Source organism: Schistocerca serialis, chromosome 9, assembly GCF_023864345.2.
Source record: "Schistocerca serialis cubense isolate TAMUIC-IGC-003099 chromosome 9, iqSchSeri2.2, whole genome shotgun sequence".
Taxonomy (NCBI): Eukaryota; Metazoa; Arthropoda; class Insecta; order Orthoptera; family Acrididae; genus Schistocerca; species Schistocerca serialis.
This window is the reverse complement of record NC_064646.1, coordinates 94811696-94834657: the sequence shown is the minus strand read 5'-3', so window position 1 is coordinate 94834657 and position 22962 is coordinate 94811696. Positions and strand designations below refer to the sequence as shown.

The 22962-nt window shown below is 42.9% G+C and overlaps 1 protein-coding gene across 1 annotated transcript in view; it reads right to left on the bottom strand.

The window, feature by feature from the left end:
* The window catches only part of LOC126418817 (mediator of RNA polymerase II transcription subunit 31-A-like), a 34149-nt gene extending 12813 nt beyond the window's left edge, over positions 1 to 21336 (bottom strand). Inside the window, exons 1-2 of the mRNA XM_050085761.1 lie at positions 21178 to 21336; positions 20808 to 20900 (exon numbers count right to left, since the gene is read on the bottom strand). Coding sequence (XP_049941718.1) covers positions 20808 to 20900; positions 21178 to 21208 — 124 coding nt within the window. The 5' untranslated portion in view covers positions 21209 to 21336. The remainder of the gene's footprint in view (positions 1 to 20807; positions 20901 to 21177) is intronic.
* Between the last annotated feature and the right edge of the window lie 1626 nt (positions 21337 to 22962).

Below are 22962 nucleotides of genomic sequence, written 5' to 3'. Positions count from 1 at the left end.
AGAAATATGCCACGTGCCATTTATCCAGATACCATACACTTCAGAAATGTAAGGCACTCATTCTAGTATGCCACGACATCTTCCTCTGACATGTCACACTGACACAGAGCTATTTTGGTTCTGTACCTGTTGTCCACTTTCTGAAGATGGGACTGATTTATAATCATTCAGATCTATTTGGAAGCTAGCCTGTTTCTACAAACTTCTGGTTTGACAAATTTTCTTGTTATTTCTCTCACCATACACTGGAGACAAGTACAGCGGAATGGAGTTAAAGGGGCATCTGACAGTCAGAAACAACTCAGCCTGAGTAGCTACAGTCTCAAAAAAGATGAGATCAACTAGCGGTAAATTATCCCTCCAAGACAATTACTGGTAGCTATGACTTACGAATTCCGATAGTGTCCTTAGGTTTTGGCTTTACCTGCTTCTGTTCCTTCTTTACTCTTTCTAGGTTGGTTGGTTGGTTTGTTTGAGGATTAAAGGGACCAAACTGCAGAGGTCATCGGTCCCTTGTTTCATAAACACACAGAGCACAGGGAAACCATCCATTAGTCATTCGAAGCACAAGATAAAACTTCCAGGGGAAGAAAATCCCCAAGGTCAATAATAAAGAAACATGGAAAACGGAGCACAGCAACAAAAACAACACAGAGAAGAAAGGCAGAAGGAAGTAAAACTGTACAGCAGAGGACTGAGGCTGGCTGATCACGAAAATAATAGGATGAGCCAGCCACCCTGCAACACGTTAAAACCTCCAGCCTGAAAGTTTAGGGTGGAGTCGGATGACAACACAAAACGAAGTAAAATATACAGCACAAAAGAGGGTGAAGCAATAAAATTAGAGGGACCTATAAAACCCACTTGCTCGAATAAAACTTAAAACACGATCTGCCATAGAGACATTGTCACCTAAAAGAAATGATAAATCACCATGGAGATTAAAAGTTCACCTGAGGGCGGTTAAAAGAGGACAGTCCAACAATATATGGGCCACAGTCATATTCGCACTACTCTTTCTAGTTCCTTGACACATTTTAAACAGGTGTTAATAATTGCCAACTCCAGTCTTGACACCATTTTATTCGCTGATTCAAGCATTGTCTTGAGAAAAGTTTGATAGATTTTTATTTGGTCTTTCTCAGCTGTATGAATATAGAATTTATTGCTGTAGTGTTAGCCAGTTTTGGGCTGACTCTCCCATTCTCAAACCACACATCTTGTTATTAACTAAAAAAGATCCAACCAATGCTAGTACACTCTGTCAAAGTCACCATGCACTATATGTAAGCCTCATGTCCCAAAAAGCACAAGATCCTCTGGATTACCCTCTAATGCACTTTGTTTTCAGCTTTCTTAGGAATGCATTATTAACATTAGGGCCATTCATGGACACTTTAACAACCTGCTTTTCAAATATACCTAAGATTGGGATTTATCTGCCTCAAATTCAACTAAATCTTTAGTAGCATTTTTCCTTCCAAAACAAAGTGCCTATGCACTATTCCAACAACATACGAACAAATCAAACTCAACCACTACCAAATCATAGGCAGCAACAGTATCCTGTAGTAGTTTACTGGAAAACATCCTCAATTTGAACAACACTTTAATTTACTTTTGACTTTCGAAGCTGCATTCTGGATGCAATGTTACTATTTGGGAACACATCTGGTAAGAGATTAACAAAGCTGCCTTGAAGTAGGACCTGGTTGCTAAGACAAATCAGCTGCACAATGCACTCCCTGCCAGTGCCATGGTGGACTAAAAATACATGGACTCTAATTAAAAACACTGCTTTCATTCTGTGAAACTGTTTATTTTATTTTCCAGTGCAGCTGCCGAACCATCCTCTCCAATGACAGAGCTAAAGATCATTTTGCGTGCATCCAGGTGGCGAGCAAACACCACAGAAGCCATGTATGATGCAGTAGCATTGAAGTCACGGCTATTAGTGGCGATTAGCATGGATACAGACAATGTAACCTTCCTTGTAGTCTTGAGACCAGCATGCTTCCTTCCCCTGGATTACTGAATAAGGCAAGACTGCTTATACTTCTGAGCAAGAATTTAGTTTTATTGAGGAGGATTTTTTTTTTTTTTTTTTGGTGGGGTTTAAGGGCACTCAACTACTTAGGTCATTAGCACCCAGTTACAGTTAGTAGAGCACATGGAATCTAGTAAAACTCAAGGGGAGGGGGGACACCAGAAAAGCTTGACAAAGATGCAGATAAAATAAGTAAAAAAGTTAGATGTCTTCGGACAGGCCGGTCAAAGTTATAAAACGCAGAACACGAGCAGCTGCTCGAGCGTCATCAGCTAAAATATCCAGTAAAGTAGATGGCAGGGACAGGACAACACGAAATTGACTAAAACGGGGACACGACAATAAAACATGGCGCACCGTTAATGCCTGACCACAAGGGCACTGCGGGGCTGGGTCACCAGAGAGCAGGTAGCGGTGGCTAAACCGGCAATGCCCAATCCGCAACCTGGTCAGAAGGACCTCCTCGCGCCGAGATGGTCGGGAGGAAGTTGTCCAAGCAGTTGGGAGCGGTTTTACTGCCTGGAGCTTGTTTCTTTGGAGGGATGACCAAGCATCCCACCACAAGGACACAAGCCTCTTACATACATCCCCACAAACGTCAGATGACGGGACACAATGGGAGGCTGGCCGAGGCTGGAGGACTGCAGCCTTGGCTGCAGCATCCGCAGCCTCATTCCCAGGCACTCCTACATGTCCGGGAACCCACAGAAAGCTGACAGGAGAACCATTATCAGCGAAAGAATGGAGGGACTGCTGTATCCGTTGAACCAAGGGATGGACCGGATAGGGATCTCCAAGGCTCTGAAGAGCACTGAGTGAGTCAGAGCAGAGTACATACGATGAATGGCGGTGGCAGCAGGCATACTGATTGGCCTGATGGAGAGCAAAAAGCTCGGCCGTAAAGCTGGAACATTGGTCGAGGAGCCGGTATTTAAAGGTGGCGGCCCCGACGACAAAGGCACAGCCGACACCATAGTCAGTTTTGGAGCCATCGGTGTAAATACAGGTGTGACCGGCAAGTCGAGCACGAAGTTCAACAAACCGTGAGCAATACACTGCAGCCGGAGTACCCTCCTTCGGGAGTGAGCTGAGGTCGAGATAAATATGAACCGGAGCCTGGAGCCAAGGTGGTGTCGGGCTCTCACCCTCTCTGAAGGTGGTAGGGAGGGCAAAATCCAATTGTCGAAGCAGGCGACAGAAGCGAACTCCGGGTGGGAGCAGGGCAGACACATACAACCCGTACTGACGGTCGAGAGAATCAGCGAAGAAGGACTGGTAAGAGGGGTGGTCGGGCATAGACAACAGCTGGCAGGCATACCGACACAGCAGTATGTCGCGCCGGTAGGTCAATGGTAATTCGGCAGCTTCAGCATAAAGACTCTTGACAGGACTAGTGTAGAAGGCTCCGGTCGCAAGACGTAACCCCCGATGGTGGATGGAGTTGAGACGGCGTAAGAGGGATGGCCGAGCAGACGAGTAGACGAAGCTCCCGTAATCCAGCTTCGATCGGACTATGGACCGATACAAGCGTAGCAGGACTATGCGATCTGCTCCCCAAGATGAACCACTAAGAACTCTGAGGACATTAAGGGAATGTGTACAACGGGCCGCCAAATAAGAGACATGCGGAGACCAACACAGTTTCCTGTCCAGCGTGAGCCCTAGAAACTTAGTTGTTTCCACGAATGGGAGAACAACGGGACCGAGATGTAAGGATGGCGGAAGGAACGCTTCATATCGCCAAAAGTTGATACAAACCGTCTTCTCTTCAGAGAACCGGAAGCCATTTGCCACGCTCCATGAGTATAGGCTGTCTAGACAACGCTGAAGGCAGCGCTTCAGGAGGCATGTTCTCTGGGCACTGCAGTAGATCGCGAAGTCATCGACAAAGAGAGAGCCTGAGACATTAGGTGGAATGCAATCCATAATTGGATTGATTGCGATGGCAAAAAGGGCTATGCTCAAGACGGAGCCCTGAGGCACTCCGTTCTCCTGGAGGAAGACGTCGGACAATACGGAACCCACACATACCCTAAACTTTCGATCCATTAAAAAGGAATCAATAAAAAGGGGCAAGCGACCGCGTAGGCCCCACCTGTGCATAGTGCCGAGGATACCTCCCCTCCAACAGGTATCATAAGCCTTCTCCAAATCGAAGAACATGGCTACCGTTTGGCACCTTCGCAAAAAGTTGTTCAGGATGAATGTCGACAAGGTCACAAGGTGGTCAACAGCGGAGCAGCGGCGACGAAAGCCGCATTGGACAATGGTAAGTAGCCGTCGAGATTCAAGAATCCTAACTAACCGAGCATGAACCATGCGCTCCATCACCTTACAGACACAGCTTGTAAGAGAAATGGGGCGGTAACTAGAAGGAAGGTGTCTATCCTTCCCGGGTTTGGGTATAGGAACAACGACGGCGTCACGCCAACGCATGGGGACCTGACCTTCGGTCCAGATGCGATTGTAGATACGAAGAAGGAAGCTTTTGCCCGCCGGAGAAAGGTGTGCCAGCATCTGAACGTGAATGGCATCTGGCCCCAGAGCAGAGGACCGGGACAGTGCAAGCGCATGTTCGAGTTCCCGCTTAGTAAAGGGGGCATTATAAGTTTCCAGATTCAGCGAGTGGAAGGAAGGTCGCCGAGCCTCTTCTGCCTCTTTCCTGGGAAGGAAGGCAAGGTAGTAATGGGCGGAGCTTGAAACCGCCGCGAAAAACCAGCCGAAGGCGTTGGAGACAGCCACAGGATCAACGAGGACCTCATTACCCGAGGTCAGGCCAGGTACCGAGGAGTGGGTCTTAATGCCCGACAGCTGGCGCAGGCCACCCCATACGACAGAAGAGGGAGTAAAACTATTAAAGGAGCTGGTGAAAGAGGCCCAACAAGCTTTTTTGTTGTCTTTGATGACTCTAAGGTATTGTACTCGGAGTCGTTTGTATCCAATACAATTCGCCAACGTAGGATGGCGGCGAAAGGTGCGTAAAGCACGTCGTCGAGCACAGATAGCGTCTCTACAAGCCTCGTTCCACCAGGGGACGGAAACGCGACGTGAAGAAGAGGTAGTACGAGGAATGGAACATTCGGCAGCATTGATGATAACAGCCGTGAGGTATTCGACCTGACTGTCACAACTGAGAAAATCGTGGTCCGGAAAGGTCGCCAGGGAGGAGTAAAGTCCCCAGTCAGCTTTCGGTATGTTCCAGCTCGAAGGACGTGGGGATGGGGTGTGGTGCAGGAGACGAACGACACAGGGGAAGTGGTCGCTCGAACAGGTGTCAGAAAGGACATACCACTCGCACCGACAGGCAAGAGTGGTAGAACAGATCGAGAGGTCCAAGTGGGAGTAGGTATGAGTAGAGTCCGAGAGGAAAGTAGGGGCGCCAGTATTGAGGCAGACAAGATTGAGATGGTTGAAGACATCCGCCAAGAGTGAGCCTCTTTGACAGGATGCAGGAGAGCCCCAAATAGGATGATGGGCATTGAAGTCGCCAAACAATAAAAACGGCAGGGGAAGCTGAACAATCAGGTGCATCATGTCAGCCCGACTAACAGCGGATGATGATGGAGTGTAGATAGTACAAACTGAAAAAGTAAAAGCAGAAAGAGTAATACGGACAGCTATTGCTTGGAGTGCGGTGGTCAATGGGATGGGATGGTAATACACATCGTCCCGAACGAGCAACATGACCCCACCATGAGCTGGGATACCGTCCACAGGGGTGAGGTCATACCGCTCCGAGGTATAGTGGGTAAAGGCAATACGGTCAGTCGGGCGCAACTTGGTTTCCTGGAGACCAAGGACGAGCGGACAATCCAGGCGGAGGAGCAGTTGTAATTCCTCCCGATTAGATCGAATACCTCTTATGTTCCAATGTAACAAGGTCATCGCTAGTCAAAAAAGAGGGGGAACGAGACGGGAAGAGCTGGTCACCTCGACGGCCGCGGAGGGCCAGATTTCGAGGGAACAACGCTACAACCGGCGGGAGGCGGATCCTGTTCCATCAAGTTGTCGCCAGCTGCGGCCACTGTCCCTGGTTGTGTAGGAGGGTCAGCATCATTTGCCGACGAGAGGCCAGCTGAGCGCCTGGCAGCAGAGCGTCCCGGCGAAACTGAGAACGGCCGGGAGCAGCGACTCACGGATGGAGCGTCAGACGAAACGCGCCGGGGTGGAGAGGGGGATAGAGACTTCTTCTTGGAAGCCTTCTTTGAAGTCCGAGGAGGCACAGGGATGGTGGGCTGGACCCGAAGAAGGTCCTCACGCGCGGGGTCCGTTTTGGAACGCCGCACCTCGGAAGCTGGGGTCCGGAACGTTTCCCTGATGGACGCCTGAGAAGAGGATTGCTTCTCAGGTGGCGGGGGGTGGGGAGGGGGGGTGGGGGGGGCAGAGGAAGGGTGGCCCCTGTGGCAGAGGGGGCGGGGGCCACGGGGGAGGAGGATTTGGAAGGGAGGGATTTGGGAGGCGGAGGCAGAGACCCCGGATGGGGGGAGGAGGCGGAGGGGGGACAGGATAGGGGTGAGGATACCTCGGAAGGAGTGGACACAACTGAGGCAAACGAAGTGGCAATGGCACGGGATGGAGGCGGTCATACTTCTTCCTGGCCTCAGAATAAGAGAGACGATCCAAAGTTTTGAGTTCTTGTATCTTTTTCTGATATGCGGGGCAGTCTGAGGATCTAGGCAAGTGGATGCCAGGACAATTAACGCACCGAGGTGGTGGGGTGCATGTATATTCCTCACGAAGAGGACGTCCACAATCGCCACAAAGGGGCTCAGCCTCACACCGCGACGACATGTGCCCAAAGCGGAAACACCGAAAACAGCGCATAGGAGGCGGGACGTAAGGTCGCACTTTGCACCAGTAGCACATCACCTTTAACTTCTCTGGGAGAACGTCCCCCTCGAAGGCGAGAATAAAGGCCCCGGTGTCGACGCGACAGTCTTTGGGGCCGCGCTGGACTCGCCGGACGAAATGCACGCCTCGGCACCCCAGGTTGGCCCTGAGCTCCTCATCAGATTGCAGCAGGAGGTCCCAATGAAAACTAACCCCTGCGTCCTATTTAGTGCCAGATGCGGGACAATGGACACTGGGATGTCCCTTAGGTGGTCGCACACCTGGAGCGCCGCCGACTGTGTGGCGGAGGTGGTCTTTATAAGAACGGACCCCGAACGATCCTTACTGAGAGCCTCGATTTCCCCGAAGATGTCCTCAATGTGCTGAACAAAGAACATGGGCTTGGAGGTGGCGAACGTCCCCCCATCGGTTCGAGAACAGACCAAATAGCGGGGGAAGTACTTCGCCCCAAGCCGGCAGGCCTGTCCCTCCTCCCAGGGAGTGGCCAAGGGGGAAAGGGCAGGAAAACCAGAACCAGAGACAGTACCTTTCCTTTTGAAAGACTCGGCCGCACAGCGACCTGATACGTGTTGACGTTTCATCTGCGAAACGTCCGCCCCGATACCACCCACTCCGACCAGGGGCTCTCCCCTCGGGCGTCACCCAGCCTCAGCAAGGGCCACCTGGCAGGATGACCGTTGCTGGGAGTCCCGATGCCCCAAGGAGACGGGCATCTACTCCTTGGCCGACGTGGGCAGGGTGCAGCTCAGGTATCGGCAGTACGATCCCTGTGTTGTCAGGGGGCTACAACCTAGAGGGTACATGACGACCCCACCACAACGGGCTGGCTACCGTGCTGGATTTCGGGTGCCATGGAAAGTCCATCATGATCGTAGGTGCAGATGGGGACACAGTAAGGGCGTAACTTGTACAACCCATCAGGCGTTTAGGCCCAATTTGAGGAATAGTGGGTATGGTTACAACACCGGTACAATGCTGAGTGCCAAGGTCTTAGTGCACTGAGGACCAGTGGTACACTACGTAAGGCGTCCTTCCCCGAAAGGCTCGTACTTCTGTAGAATTTTGAAAAATGGAGGTCAAACCTCAAGGGGGACCATCACATGGAAGGCCGAAACGGTTGAAACTCCTTTTAGTCGCCTCTTACGACAGGCAGGAATACCTCGGGCCTATTCTTACCCCGGACCCGCAGGGGGGGGGGGGGGGGGGGGGGATCTTAACACTGAAATTTTCAGAGTTGTCTTTTGTGCCCACCACCTCTGGATCCTCAGTCCAACAAGTGGTGAATGCACACTCCCACAGTTCATTGAGTAAGACCTGACTTAAAATATGCATTAGGCAGGATTACACCTAAACCATATAGTGAGATGTGGCCAAGACTTCACAAAGATGGGGAGCCATTAAAAAATCTCAATACATGCACTTCTTTCTTTCTTCCAAACTATTTCCACCAGACACTCTCACCTCTCGTTGCCTGCGTTTGAAGGAAGGCAATAAAATTTTCTGTGTGTGCGTCTAACTGGAAGTAGTTCATGTTGAGTAATACCCACAGCAGCATCAGAAGTGTTAGCCAATGAGGACAGAAATGACAGTCTCTTTGCCTCATGCCCCAGCCGCCTACCACCACATTCCTCACTCGCTCTCTGCCCACCTGCTCTGCACTGTTCCTGTCACAGGCTTCAGTTCAATCTTAACTAAACCAAAATCTGCTCTGCAATGACCAAAGACTGCTTGTTAGTGTTCTAGTAACATTATTTTATGCCTACCACCGAAGATCTATTATAAATCTTATTTTTACACAATGCAATCAGATAGATAGCTATAGGGATGTACAACAGTAATTTACAATGTGCTTATCACGTCCTAATAGCCTAATTCAAAACAAATGGATTCAAATAGGCCACAAACAGCCCTAAAAGCACAAGACACATCTCTGACCTTATTGTGATACCAAACAAGGCAATACTTACATGAATGTAAACCACATCAAATATTCATCACAGATCTGTGCGGATTACATCGCATCACAAACCCACAAAACCATGGCACAATAAAAAAAACCAGGGTAGCACATTCAGGCTGCAGTGACAGGCATGCAAACCATCCCACATTAACAAAAACAAACCTCAGTCAGCTAGCTCGGCCTGGCTGCTACTCTGGACTGATTGGGGGAGCAGGTTCAGGAACGCCAAAACTCTGGTGGATTGTGGTCACACAGCACCCGTCTAAGGAGGAAGGGTACACCCACTTTTGCACCAAGCCAAGCAGAAGGCAAGCAAATGTCTCTGCCCAAAATCAAATCATATACTATCCCCTTTCAAGAGCTTTAGGCTAAATGCAACAGTCTCCCAAGTTTCCCCGAGTTTTCACCCCTGTTTTCCAAGTTGTTGGACATCCTGACAATGATAGAATGAATGAGCATCAATATTAAGGGCTTATGAAGCACTTTGGAGTGTTTTATATCCAAAATACATTGAAATCCCCAAGACAAAGACAGTTATTTGTTTACCTAAATAAAATATATTGTTGGTGGGCATGAATAGTACTGCCGATTCTCTTACAGCTAACACTGTGAACCTAAATCAAGTATATTCTTTTTTTAATTTTGAAAGTTTATGTAAGGCCAAAGGAAGATAACACCCACCACGGCAGGTTTATATGTGTACTAGCTCTGCAGGTGAAGAGATTGAAAGAATGTATGAGGAGACAAAGGAAATTATTCAGATAGTTAACATAGAGGAAAATTTAATTGCGATGACAGATTGGAATTACTAGGAAAAGGAAGAGAAGGAAAAATAATAGGAGAATATTTGACTGGATGAAAAGAATCGAACAGGAACCTACCTGATAAAATTTTGCACATATTGTAACTTAATCATTGCTAACTCTTGGTTTAAGAATCATAAGAAGATTGAACAATGGAGACTATAGGGTGAAATATCAACAATATTATGAAAAGGATAGACAGTTACCCACTGTAAAGGTGACCCTTTACCTTTAGTTGCAGACAGGCACAAAAAAACACACGCGCGCGCGCCCGCACGCACGCAAGTACACTTCATGCACACATGACTTAACACCAGCAGCTCCAACCGGACTCCATAATTACAGTCAGAGCTGGCAGTGGCAGCGGTTGTGTGCACATGAGGTGTGCATTTTCTTTGCTGAAGAAGGCTTTGACCAAAAGCCATAATTTGTAACAGTCTTTTCATTGTGCCTATCTGAAACTCAACATATAAGGAGAATGTATAGCCTATATAGAAGAGAACTGGTCACAATGGAAGATTTCAGAGTGACTATATAGTGGTAAGACAGATTTCAAAACCAGATTTTAAACTGCAAGACACTTTATTGCTTATGAACTGCAGGTTGAAACAGAAGAAATTGCAAACAAGTAGAGAATTAAGGAAATGAGGCTTGGATGAAGTGGAATAATTAGAGTTTATTGGGAGCTTCAGTACAAGCATTAGGCAATGTTTGATTGAAGCAGGGAAATGGAAAACTGAAGAAGATGAATGGGTAGTCATGAGTGATAAATCAGTAAAGGCAGCAGAAAACTAAGTACACAAGACCTAGTATAAATCCATCAATACCCAAGGGGTACGAATTGAACTGACAGGAGAAACTATAAAAAAATGTGGCAAAAAGAAGTAGGTGAACAGGAATGTCTAAAAAAAATGACTTCGGCAGAAAGTCCAGAATGACCAGAAGACAAATGCATATATAACTTCGGGAAAAGAGAGATATTACTGATATGAAGATCAAAGAGCCCTTTGGGAAGAGAGATGCAACTGCATCAATATCAATAGATCATATGGCAAACAGGTACTAAGCAAATAAAAGTGGAAAGGTGGAGGAAACATACAGAGCGGCTGTACAAGATAAATGAAGTTGCACAAAATATTAAATTATAAAACAGAAAGTGGAAGTAGATGAGGGTAACATGGGCGATACAATACTGCAAGGAGAATTTCACAGCACACTGTAAGATCCAAGTTGTAACAATACCTCTGACATAGATGACATTCCCTCAGAATTATTAGGATCCTTAGCAGAGCCAGCCGTGATAGAAGTATTCCACCTGATGTGCAAGACATGAGATAGGAGAAATGCACTCATATTTCAGGAAGAAGAAAATGATTATAATTTCGAAGACAGCAGGTACTGACAGATGTGAATATTATCAAACTATCAGCTTAAAAATTCATGGCTGCAAAATACTGACAAATCATTTACAGAAGAATGGAAAAATCTAGTAGCAGCAGACCTCACATAACACACAACAAAATACTGAATATGACTTATCTTCTATAATAAGTTAAAGAAATACAAATATATGTTTACAGCATTTCTAGACTCAAAGGAAACTGGAATACACTGACATTCTGAAGGTAACAGGGATAAAATACAGGAAGTGAAAGATTGTATACAGCTTGTATCCCTGTCACACTGGAGTTGCAAGGGTTGCACAACATTCAACGAAAACAATATGGGAGATGCGACTAACACAGGGTGGTAGCCTGCCCTCTATGTCATTCAGTCTGTACTGGAGAAGGAATTAAAATTCAAAGGGAGGAAATAAAAACTTTGTTGTTTGCAAATGACACTTTAATTCTGTCATCAGTAAAGGAGTTGGATGACCAGTGAAATGGCTGGATAAAGCTTGTTTTGAAAATATATTATAGGATGAGCATTGCAAAGTAAATCAAGTGGTAACAGAATGTAGTCAAAATAAATCAGGCAATGCCGAGGGAATTCGATTAGGAAGTATGATACTACAAGTAGCAGATGGGTTTTGCTATTTAAACAGAAAAATAACTTGTGCTGCCAGAAGTAGAGAGGACATAAAATACAGACTGTCTATACCACGGAAAGGTTTTCTTAAAAGGGGGAATTTGTTAACATCGAATATAAATGTAAGCCTAAAGAGAGGTTTTATTGACAATGACAAGCATGTCACAGTCGATGGCACCTCTAACACCACAGCTTTCCAAACTTTTTCTAATGGTGGCATCCTTCTAATACGTACAATTTCAGAAGATACACTTTCACTAACATTAAAAAAAAAGAGATTATATTATATCAAATGATACTTTACAGAAACATTAATTTTCAGGCTGCATTTCTAAGTACAGTATAATTATACATTGAACACCTTTTCAGTACTATTATGAATTCAGTGAACCACATGGGCTTGATGAGCATTACATATCTCTTATGCTAGCTTGGGGGTGGAACACATGCATTTCCTCATACAACTTTCTTAACTCCCACATTTAACTATTTTTGTATTAGTCATAATAGAAAACAGTCTTTCACATGATTATGTTATAGACAAAACATTTGTCTTCTTTGTATTTCATGTTGGCGGGTTTGAGACACACTATTTGATGGTTGTTTTGTATCTACTGAAGTTTCAGGCATATTGCCTGACTGTTGCTCCACATCTTATTTTTCATAAACTGTCTAATGTCTTTTTCTAATACTAAATTATACAATTCGATGACATTTGCTGGCTGGCATGTCTTTGCCTTTCAGTAGGATGTGGTGGTCAAATGGTTCAAATGGCTCTGAGCACTATGGGACTTGACATCTGTGGTCATCAGTCCCCTAGAACTTAGAACTACTTAAACCTAACTAACCTAATGACATCACACACATCCATGCCCGAGGCAGGATTCGAACCTGCGACCGTAGCAGTCGCGCTGCTCCGGACTGCGCGCCTAGAACCGCTAGACCACCGCGGCCGGCGATGAAGTGGTCAATGAGTTTGTAAACTCTTTATATTCTAGTAATTATCCCTGCACAATTCTATGAGTGAATTACGTTTCCTACTTGACCATCTATATACTCGCAGAATCAATGCACAAAGTAGTACAGCACTATTACTATTCCATGAGTGCGTAATTACTCTTTGTAATATTCTCTCTGGTGTGTTGAGAGGACTTCTAGGATCTTCTCCATACCGAATAGCCGGACTGATTAATTGTAATTTTGCTATCAAGATTGCTGGAAGAAAGATATTGAAAATATATTGTATGCTACTCAAGAAAGTATGTACTAAGAATTTACATCAAAGGTGTGTAAGGAATTTCATTATATATGTATTCTCTAATTGGAAATTTGCACGGAGGTGTCGTTTCGTTGGTAACCAGAAGGGAACTTTCTATGAATTGAAACGAACCTGCAATTATTAGATCCAAGAGCTCCATTATTTCATCAGATAATTAAACTATCAAAGCAAACTTTCCGCTCAATCTGAGGTTTCCCGGCTGACTACGCAACACAAGAAAACCAAGACATTTAATTTACACAGGATTGCAGATCGCTTCGAATCATCGAGACTGCGGACAATGAGAGACATTGTCCACTTCTGATTTAAGAAGTAAAGCTTAATTATAACTTTCTTGAGTGACTGTAATATGGCTGGTTATGAATGAGATCATTAATAAAATACTAATAACTAACTTTCCTCCTCACCAGCAACCAGTATAAACACAATATTAATTAAAATTATAAGTTGTCTCTCGTGCATCACTGGAAGGATGGTGGTGGCAGTGGTACAGTCATTACATGGGGGACTGTGGAGTGATAAAGTGTGGACTGTACATGGGGCAGGACATAAGGAAACAGTATAAAAAGTGGGGCTAAGGCAGTGTGTGTTCTGTGACTGACGTGAAATTTGCAATGATTACTGTGGTTAAGTCTGCGGAGATTTTGAGCTGCTGCCTGCAGAGAAGAGCAAGGTCTGTATAGCATGATCATGACAGTATGCTGCTTTTGATGGAATGTGGTAGATGGGAGTAGCTTCCTGTCCTGTAGCACAGATGGGCTGAGTCAAGGGATAGTTGCGTAGTATGCCTTCTTGGTAATTCCACATGGAAGAGAATTTGCTGCTCTGAACTGAGATTATTCGTTGCTTATTGTCACTGTTTTGCCACAAACTCATGGCCAGTATTCTTGGTCTTTGCCTTGTGGCCCCCTAAGCATTATAGAACTCGCATAACAGAACAGATGTCATTGGTGATTGTGGTACAAGTATGACGTCTACAGTATAGTGATGTGGGGACTGGGTTATAGTGTGTATTTCGTATCAACTCATTTTCACCTACCTGTGGAGTGCTAACTCTCTCATCAGATCTCTTGTGAATTTTCTGTATGCTGACAGGCAGCAGGAGCTGCACCTTTAGTGTGTCTGTTTTAGATTAATCTTCGGCTTATCTCCGTGGACAGAGTTTAGAGAGGCCCAAACAGTTAATGGTGGTTACATGAGTGGAAATGTACCACACTAGTGATGAAAGACTCAACTACATGGGCAATTTTCTCGACATTCTTAAGTTATGTAAATGTTTATTTTGAATCTTTAAGTCCTAAATTAATGTGCTTTTAAATTGTAGTTTTCAATTTAGAGATGCTATTACTGGTAGAAGCTGACCTCGGGGAAGATCAGTTTGGATTCTGTAAAGATGTTGGAACACGTGAGGCAATACTGACCCCACGACTTATCTTAGAACATAGGCTATGGAAAGGCAAACCTACATTCCTAGCATTTGTAGACTTAGAGAAAGCTTTTGACAATGTTGACTGGAATACTCTCTTTCAAATTCTGAAAGTGGCAGGGGTCAATTACAGGGAGCAAAATATTATTCACAATTTGTACAGAAACCAGATAGCAGTTATAGGAGTTGAAGGGCATGAAATGGAAGCAGTGGTTGGGGAAGGAGTGAGACAGGGTTGTAGCCTATCCCCAATGTTATTCGATCTGCATATTGAGCAAGCAGTAAAGGAAACAAAAGAAAAATTTGGAGTAGGAATTAAAATCCATGGAGAAGAAATAAAAACTTTGAGGTTTGCTGATGACACTAATTTTGTCAGAAACAGCGAAGGACCTGGAAAAGCAGTTGAACGCAATGGACAGTGTCTTGAAAGGAGGATGTAAGATGAACATCAACAAAATCAAAATGAGGATAATGGAATTTAGTCAAATTAAATCAGGCGATGCTGAGGGAATTAGATTAGGAAATGAGTCACTTAAAGTAGTAAAGGAGTTTTGCTATCTGGGGAGCAAAATAACTGATGATGTTCAAAGTAGAGAGGATATAAAATGTAGACTGGCAATGGCAAGCAGAGAATTTCTGAAGAAGAGAACTTTCTTGATATGGAGTATAGATTTAAGTGCCAGGAAGCCTTCTCTGAAAGTACTTGCATGAAATGTAGCCATGTATGGAAGTGAAACATGGACAATAAATAGTTTACACAAGAAGAAAATAGAAGCCTTCAAAATGTGGTGCTACAGAAGAATGCTGAAGATCAGATGGGTAGATCATGTAACTAATGAGGTACTGAATCCTCCCACTGCCACCTACCTAGTCCTGTCACAGGCAGTCCTATTCCATCAAAAACAGGACCACATGTAAAAGTAGTCATGGACCTACCGACTTAACTGCAATCACGGTGCTGCTTTAGTTGTAGCCAAGACCACTAACAAGCTGTGTGTCTATATGAATGAATGACAACTGCCAAACAGTGGGCAAGAGAAAGGTAGACCACGCAATAACTGTTCATGCCACCAAGTACTACGTGCAGGACTCACAAGTGTGTTGGATTTCAATGATAGTTCCACAGCCTGTGCAATCTGGATTCTTCCCACTGACACCAGCTTTTCTGAACTGTGCAGATGGGAACTATACCTGCAGTATTTCTTCCATTTCCGTGAACCCCTGGACTCTGCCTTCCCCAGTCTGTGTTCTCCACCTTCTTCCATTTCTTTCCTGCCCCCACTTTAGCCCTACACACATCTGTCTCAACTACATTCTCCTTTCACATTCTTTACTTCTCTCCTCTCCCCTTTCGTCCTCCAACCCCCCCCCCCCCCCCCACATATACGCTCCTTAGCACAACCTACCGATGCTGGACCTAACACCCACTACGCTGTCCCCACCACATCCCTGCATGTTCCCACAGGCAGCATTATCATATTCCCCACCCTTATACTGCTGTCCCTCCATCCCTTCTATAGACTCGCTACCCACACCGGCAAAGATCACTGCTGTTTACCTCAAAGTCTGGCCTTAGTCTTGTGTGAAGATGACAACTGTAATGTATGCATGAGAGCTAAGCATGTGTGAATGTATGTTTCAGTTTGTCTGCCTCTGATTAAGGACTTATGCAATAGGTAGTAACTTCTAGCATCTAGGTGATGAGTAGCAATCTTATCCTTTTCGTGATTATGATAATTCACTTTCACAGGACATTTAGGCATTAATTACAGTCAGGCGCCATAACAATGCTCAGTGCAGTTAAACTTTACTATGAGCCATCTGCGTGCTGCTCTTGTTTGTGGTACGGCACAAATTTTGCATTGCCTGTGCTTTTATCATTGGTGGCAGCCAGATTGAGACAAGCTTCTGTAGAGCAAATTAGTTAGCCAGAAAATGAGAAAATATGAATGACTCAAGTTTTTTTACACAAACATTTTTGGCCAGATGTCTACATTTATGACACAAATAAAGATCAGAATACGACATTTCACTTGGGGTGACAGACGCTCAAGAACTGTTCGTACTGTGGAGATAGTCTGTTCTTTAATTTTCACTGTTGCAGGATTCTGATTTATCTATTACTGACTTATTTAGCAACTTGTATGGTGAAATATTACTAATGAATTTTTTTTCTTAAATGTGGAATGTTGTGTTGGTGACAGACAGCAACTGATTATTCACGTTTCATGGATGGCCCTGTATTAGTTTTTTAGTTATGCTGCATTTGGCATTTTCATTACAGAAGCAAATAGGCAGTTTGGCATTTTTTATGTTGCATCAGGTAATATGGGGCCTATCTAAATTACAGAATTATTTGTGTGAAAGTCTGACTGCAAATAATCTGTATACAATGGCGAATTTTTGTTCCGATGAGTGACGAATTACACACTCTGTGTAGATGGCCTGTCCTCTCAATTCTACTGTAACATTATATGACCATTTCTATTATTGGTATATACAGCACTTTCTATGGTGAAATATTAGTAATTCATTGCAGAATGTTTAGTTGGTGAAGGACTGGTATGAATAATACACATTTTATGGGCGGTCCATTATTAATTTTCTACTTCTGCTGTATTTTAGTGTTTCTGTTATTGATGTATTTAGGCAATTTGGCATTCTTTATGTTGATGTTATCATGATCTCTACGTAAATTACGGATATTTTTGTTTTGTGACATTCTGATCAGAATTGCATACAGTAGTGGATTTTGGTTGCAATGATAGATTAATTACAAGCACTGCACAGATGAACTGTTCTTTAGTTTTTTTCTGTTACAGCATGTTACCATTTTTATTATGACCAGTGGCCTAGCCATGTCTAGATTAGGTGGGAATGTGAATGATTGCGAGTTGGCAAAGCCAACTAATGTGGAAGCAGAACTGGATATGGTGACTGACTAACCTGCAGCAAAGCCTGAGGTCTTTGTTAGGTTGGAATGTAAGAGTTTGGTTGTGAATTGTCGAAGCCAACAAATCAGGAAACTGGTTATGTTGTTGGACTGACATGTAGTGTAGCCCAAGACCTACGTGAGAGTGATGTGTCTGAACCAGTAACCGTATGGGGAGTGAGAAACAGAAACTAATGTCAAGTTCCATTAACATGTTTTGTTTTGTTGCAGAGATGCTTTAGATCGCACCACATCGAACAAGGGTGGGTTTGCACAATGGAGGCTATTTTGCCCTAACCTAAGGAAAAAATTACTGAAGCATTGTCTTAACTTTCTGACAAAGCTTATTTGTCTCTAATCACCTTAGGGGAGCCCCACACAACTGCATGCTTGGCAAGCACTCTTGCGTAAACATGCTTGAGAGTAAGAAATTTGTACTAGCATCAGTACAGTACAACCAGCTTGAATTTCAATAGTCAATGCTTGTGCCAGTGTTCAAGCATGTATACGCTTGAGCTTGTCTACCAACAAAGGGAGGCATGTGTAAGCCTTTGTCAGTGATCTGGTTTGATTTAATTTTTATTTGGTCCTGTTAAATTATGTTTTGCACAAAGGCTGTACTGCAATGCAGTTCAAATCAAAGAATACAATATTACATAGAAGGAGAGTCAACACTACTGTGAGATAGTTTCCACAGTATGTCTACCATGAATAGCTAATATGGGAATTACTTTTACATTTACTAGTCTTTTCTTCATATAATGTTTTTATCTTCCGATTTTTTTTTTCTGTAACACAAGCAAAAAGGTTGCCAAAGCAAATGTATCATTGTCCAGGTCCAACATTTCCTAGTAAACAAACTAATGCTTGTACAACCATGCTTGAACTGTGTGTAGGCGTCAGGAATTTGTGCACGACTGCTGCTCAAGCACATAAAAAAATAGTTATTTACATGGAAAAGCGCTATCTACCAAAATAAGTTCATCACGATGTTATGTACTAATCCCTGCATGTCACACAAAGTAGTACGTATCTGGAAAGTTAGGTACAGGCAAAAATACATTGCTGTAAATGGGGATGATTTCAATGAACCTATGGAATTCATTAACACTGCTGAAGTGCCCTGCAGCCCATTATTCTGGCAACAATATATTACTATGTGGAACAATAGGTGCAATGAAACTGCTGCTTTTGGACTTAGGTTCTCGGTGCGAACTTGCATAAGTAAGTGTACTTGACAACAGGTAGGAGACAAAGAAATTGAAAAAGTGATGAAACTAATTAACTATAGCGTCACTTAGAACTATGGTAGACCTGCATTAGATGAACTACTTTTCCTTGACAGATTAAGAAATATTTACACAGGTAATGAGCTGAGTTATTGTAAGCAGACACCATTATAACCTAACTTATCACTAAAAAGTACACAAGGGAAGGTTTTGCTGCAGATGAATAATGTAAGATTTATGACTTCATTCATGGAAGTTAAAAACATGAAACTATGAAGAAAAATTTGGAGTAGGAATTAAAATCCAGGTACAAGAAATAAAAACATGGAGGTTTGCTGATGACACAGTAATTCTGTCAGAGACAGCGAAGGACTTGGAAGAGCAGTTGAGCGGAATGGACAGTGTATTGAGAGGAGGATATAAGATGGTCATTAACAAAATAAAAACTAGGATAATGGAATGTAGTTGAATTAAATCAGGTGATGTTGAGGGAATTAGATGAGGAAATGAGACAAAGTAGTAGACGAGTTTTGCTACTTGGGCAGCAAAATAACTGAGGATGGTCGAAGTCGAGAGGGTATAAAATGTAGACTGGCAATGGCGAGGAAAGCAGTTCTGAAGAAGAGAAATTTGTTCACACTGAATATAGATTTAATTGTCAGGAAGTCTTTTATGAAAGCATTTGCTTGGAGTGTAGCCATGTAAGAAAGTGAAACAAGTACAATCAACAGTTTGGACTAGAAGAGAACAGAAGCTTTTGAAATGTGGTGCTACAGAAGAATGCTGAAGATTGGATAAATGGCTCACATAATGAGGAGGTACTGAAAATAATCTGATAAAAGATTAATATGTGGTGCAACTTGACTAGAAGAAGGCTTTGGTTGGTAGGACACATTCTGAGGCATCAATGTCTCCCCAATTTAGTACTGGAGGGAAGCATGAAAGGTAACCATCATAGAGGGAGACCAAAAGATGAATACACTAAGCAGATTCAGAAGGATGTAGGTTGTGGTAATTTCTCTGAGCTGATGAGTCTCGTACAGGATAGAGTAGCGTGGAGAGCTGCATCAAACCATTCTTTGGACTGAAGACCACCTACAACAACACAGACCAAATAAAATACGATCACGGAAAACAGCTGACCTTACACATAAAGAGTGTTGGTTTGTAAACAAAATAGCTGGAACTGATTATGTTTCACAAGCTGTTCGGCTCACTTTCTGTAAACCTAATAGCACTAACTATGAGCAACAGCTTCAAATAAAGTAAATTTAACAAATTTATTTACAACAAGCTTTTCATTCTGATGGTTCAACAGAAGACTGAATATACAATCTGTATGTATTAGTTGGTTCTTTGCATGCGTAGCTGAACTGTGCAAATGAACTTTCCCTATCATGAGTGGAGAAAAATATCTTGTTTTGCACTGAACTAGAAACTGTTAAAAGGTTGTCCAACAGTTACTAGGCTACTGGGTTAAAAATTGAATGAACAGATGGCAGAAGAGAATGAAGACAAACCATAATAATAAACTCGTGCTGTTTATTCTAGTTATCCTTTTTGTATTTTATACCTGTGATTTTGCTGCCTTTTATTCATACATAGTCTTTAGATGTATTAAATCAATAATATAAATATATAGCTGACTTAATAATCAATAGTTATTAGGTGAATGTTTGAAGAGACATCTAGCACATGACTTTTTAAAGCATTAGTCTTGGCAGGCGTACATTTCATCAAAAATATACTTGACCTTTTGTTTACTACTAGTAACTTTAGCAAATTTTCTAACTAGGTGAACATACTACATTCACTGATAGTGCTAATTTAAAAGAATAAAATAGTATTGAAGTGGGACTTTCACAGGAAAAATCTATAACCCAAAATTTGTTAGAATGTGCACCCTCTGTTTGTATATTTATACTGTATGCAGTGACTACACTCAAAGCATTAAATTCATTTATTAATCAGCAACATGATGGATAAATGTTATTTTCACACTTTGATTAGACTGATATCTGCAGACCATTAACTAAAAAAATTATGTTCGATAGTTAATTTACGAAATATTTTTTCAAACATTTGGTGACTTTAATGCTATAGCTGAAACTGATAAAACAATCTGCATTTTTATATATACCAGTATCGACATAGAAAGCATTTAACACATATCTATTGTAATAATTTCTTTCTATCAGTTTATGAAGTAGGAGAGAACCAAAATACACAGTAAAGAACCTCAATAAACTCACAGTTCAAATAATTAGGATTTGCGAGGCACTGAACAAATTCTAGTTCCACCTGAAATCTCAGGCGTTGTTGTTCCTCCGTTTCTGGACCGCCCACTGAAATTAGAAGGTAATTTCGTGAACATTTGCACTCCGTTAAAGAAACATGTTGACATACTTAGTGAGCTGACACGTATAATATTAGTTTGTTATACTAAAACTCATCTTCACTACAACGAGTTCAGTAATAAGTGATCAAACGTGGAGGGATACTGAATGAATATATGAATCTACAAACATATATTGTGATAACTTCTACTGTCATGATCATATGTTCCAAGTATTAACTAAGAAAACAAATCACATTTCTACGAAAAACATAAATCGAATTCACCTGGAAGTAGATCAACTCTTCGATTATTCATAATCAACAAGGAATATAAGAACTCCCTCGCGGGAACTCAACTACAATTTTATTACGACACACCACCCTCCGCCCCTAAACTCGGCCGCAACACAGACGGCCATATTAATCCTCGCAGCGCAAAACGCTACTGCGATGGTTATTGTGCCGCGCTTCATGTATTGCAAAGATGTGAGACACGCTCACTTATCCAAGGATTATCTTTATATTTCCAACGAACGAGAAACAAATGTGTTTCATCGACCGAACGACGTAAATACAAACAGCTGCTCACTTCGCTGTATACGCTCCTCACATGCGAGAGTATTGAAATCCTAATGGTAAATTGGCGAAGCATTCGCACCGAAGTGCCAGAGTTTGAAGCGCCCATAAAAAGCAGTTGACCTTACATAATACTAAGTACAGAAAGCTGGTTGAATCCTGAAATTGATGGCAATGAGACTTTTACGGAAAATATAACCGTATATCGAAAAACTAGGCAATTGGGAAATGGAGGTGGTGTATTTGTCGCATTATATGAATCTATCGAGATAGAAACTGAAGTTGCATGCGAGACAGATTGAGCAAGACTCGGTATTAGGAGTAGGCATAAGATGATAATTGGATCCTTATATCGCTCAGCAGACTCGTTTCGTGATGTAACCGATAACTTTAGAGAAAGCCTTAATTCACTTTTATGTGTCACAGAGTAACATCTCTGATTGTAAATGAGGATCGCTTCTCCGCCAGGCGGTAGGGGTCAATATTCTTCGTACGCTCGTAACGCTTACACCACGGTTTAACGGAAAAGTCGCGACACTTCGCCTCGATTTTGTTGCCTATTGCGCCAGCAGCACGCCAAGGGGCCAGTAAGTAAAACTGTTGAGTTCGGCGCAATCGTGGAAGCAAATCGTAGTTGTTTATTTTTGTTTGTACAACGGTTTTTGCAAGTGGGAGCGTACTTAGCGCAATGAATTGCAGTAACAACAAGAATAAGATATCACATCTGTCTTTTTTTTTAGGTTTTCTGAGCACCCTGAGAGGTATATACCATCGTGTTACTTAACTGTATCGTCAGGATTCGGTTGCAAACTACATGCATATTGGTGATTAATGTTTCGTTTTAGGAGCATAAAATGGATAGTGAAAAGCAGGCGAGAATATTTTGTGAAATAAGACCCTGTTTACCTTTATAATAACGTTAAGTCTTGTTCGCTACGCGTCGAGCAAAACTAGTTCATGAATGTAGACATTAATAAACTCGTGCGGAATGCAGTAACCACACTGACATCCCAAATAAGCCACCTCAACTGACGATATGAAGAGGAAACTGCCACAAAGATTGGACAATCCGTCTAAAGCTGTAAAACACTCATACGGCACAGAAGCAGCGAGTTCAACTCTCCATATTTCAGCGAAACATTCATCTGAATCGTCACTACAGACCTGCTTTGACGACGATGTGGTAAAATTAAATGCAGTTAGTCGTGGTCAGAGAAAGCGTGTGGAGTATCAGAACGTGCAGATCGCTAGACTTTGTGCAAAACTATTACGGGACAAGGAAAGTGCCTATCATATTAAGTACAGACACAACAGAAACTGTGACAGAAGGATCAAGTGCAGAAGGATAAACACATTTTGAAGACTACAGGATCCCGATATTAAAAAAAAAGATGCCCTTGATTTGTTGTTAAGCCAGATTAGCATGCCATCTGTAAGATGGAAAGACGAAAATAAGCTGTTTGCGTTAATATTTACTGTAATACATCACGCAGG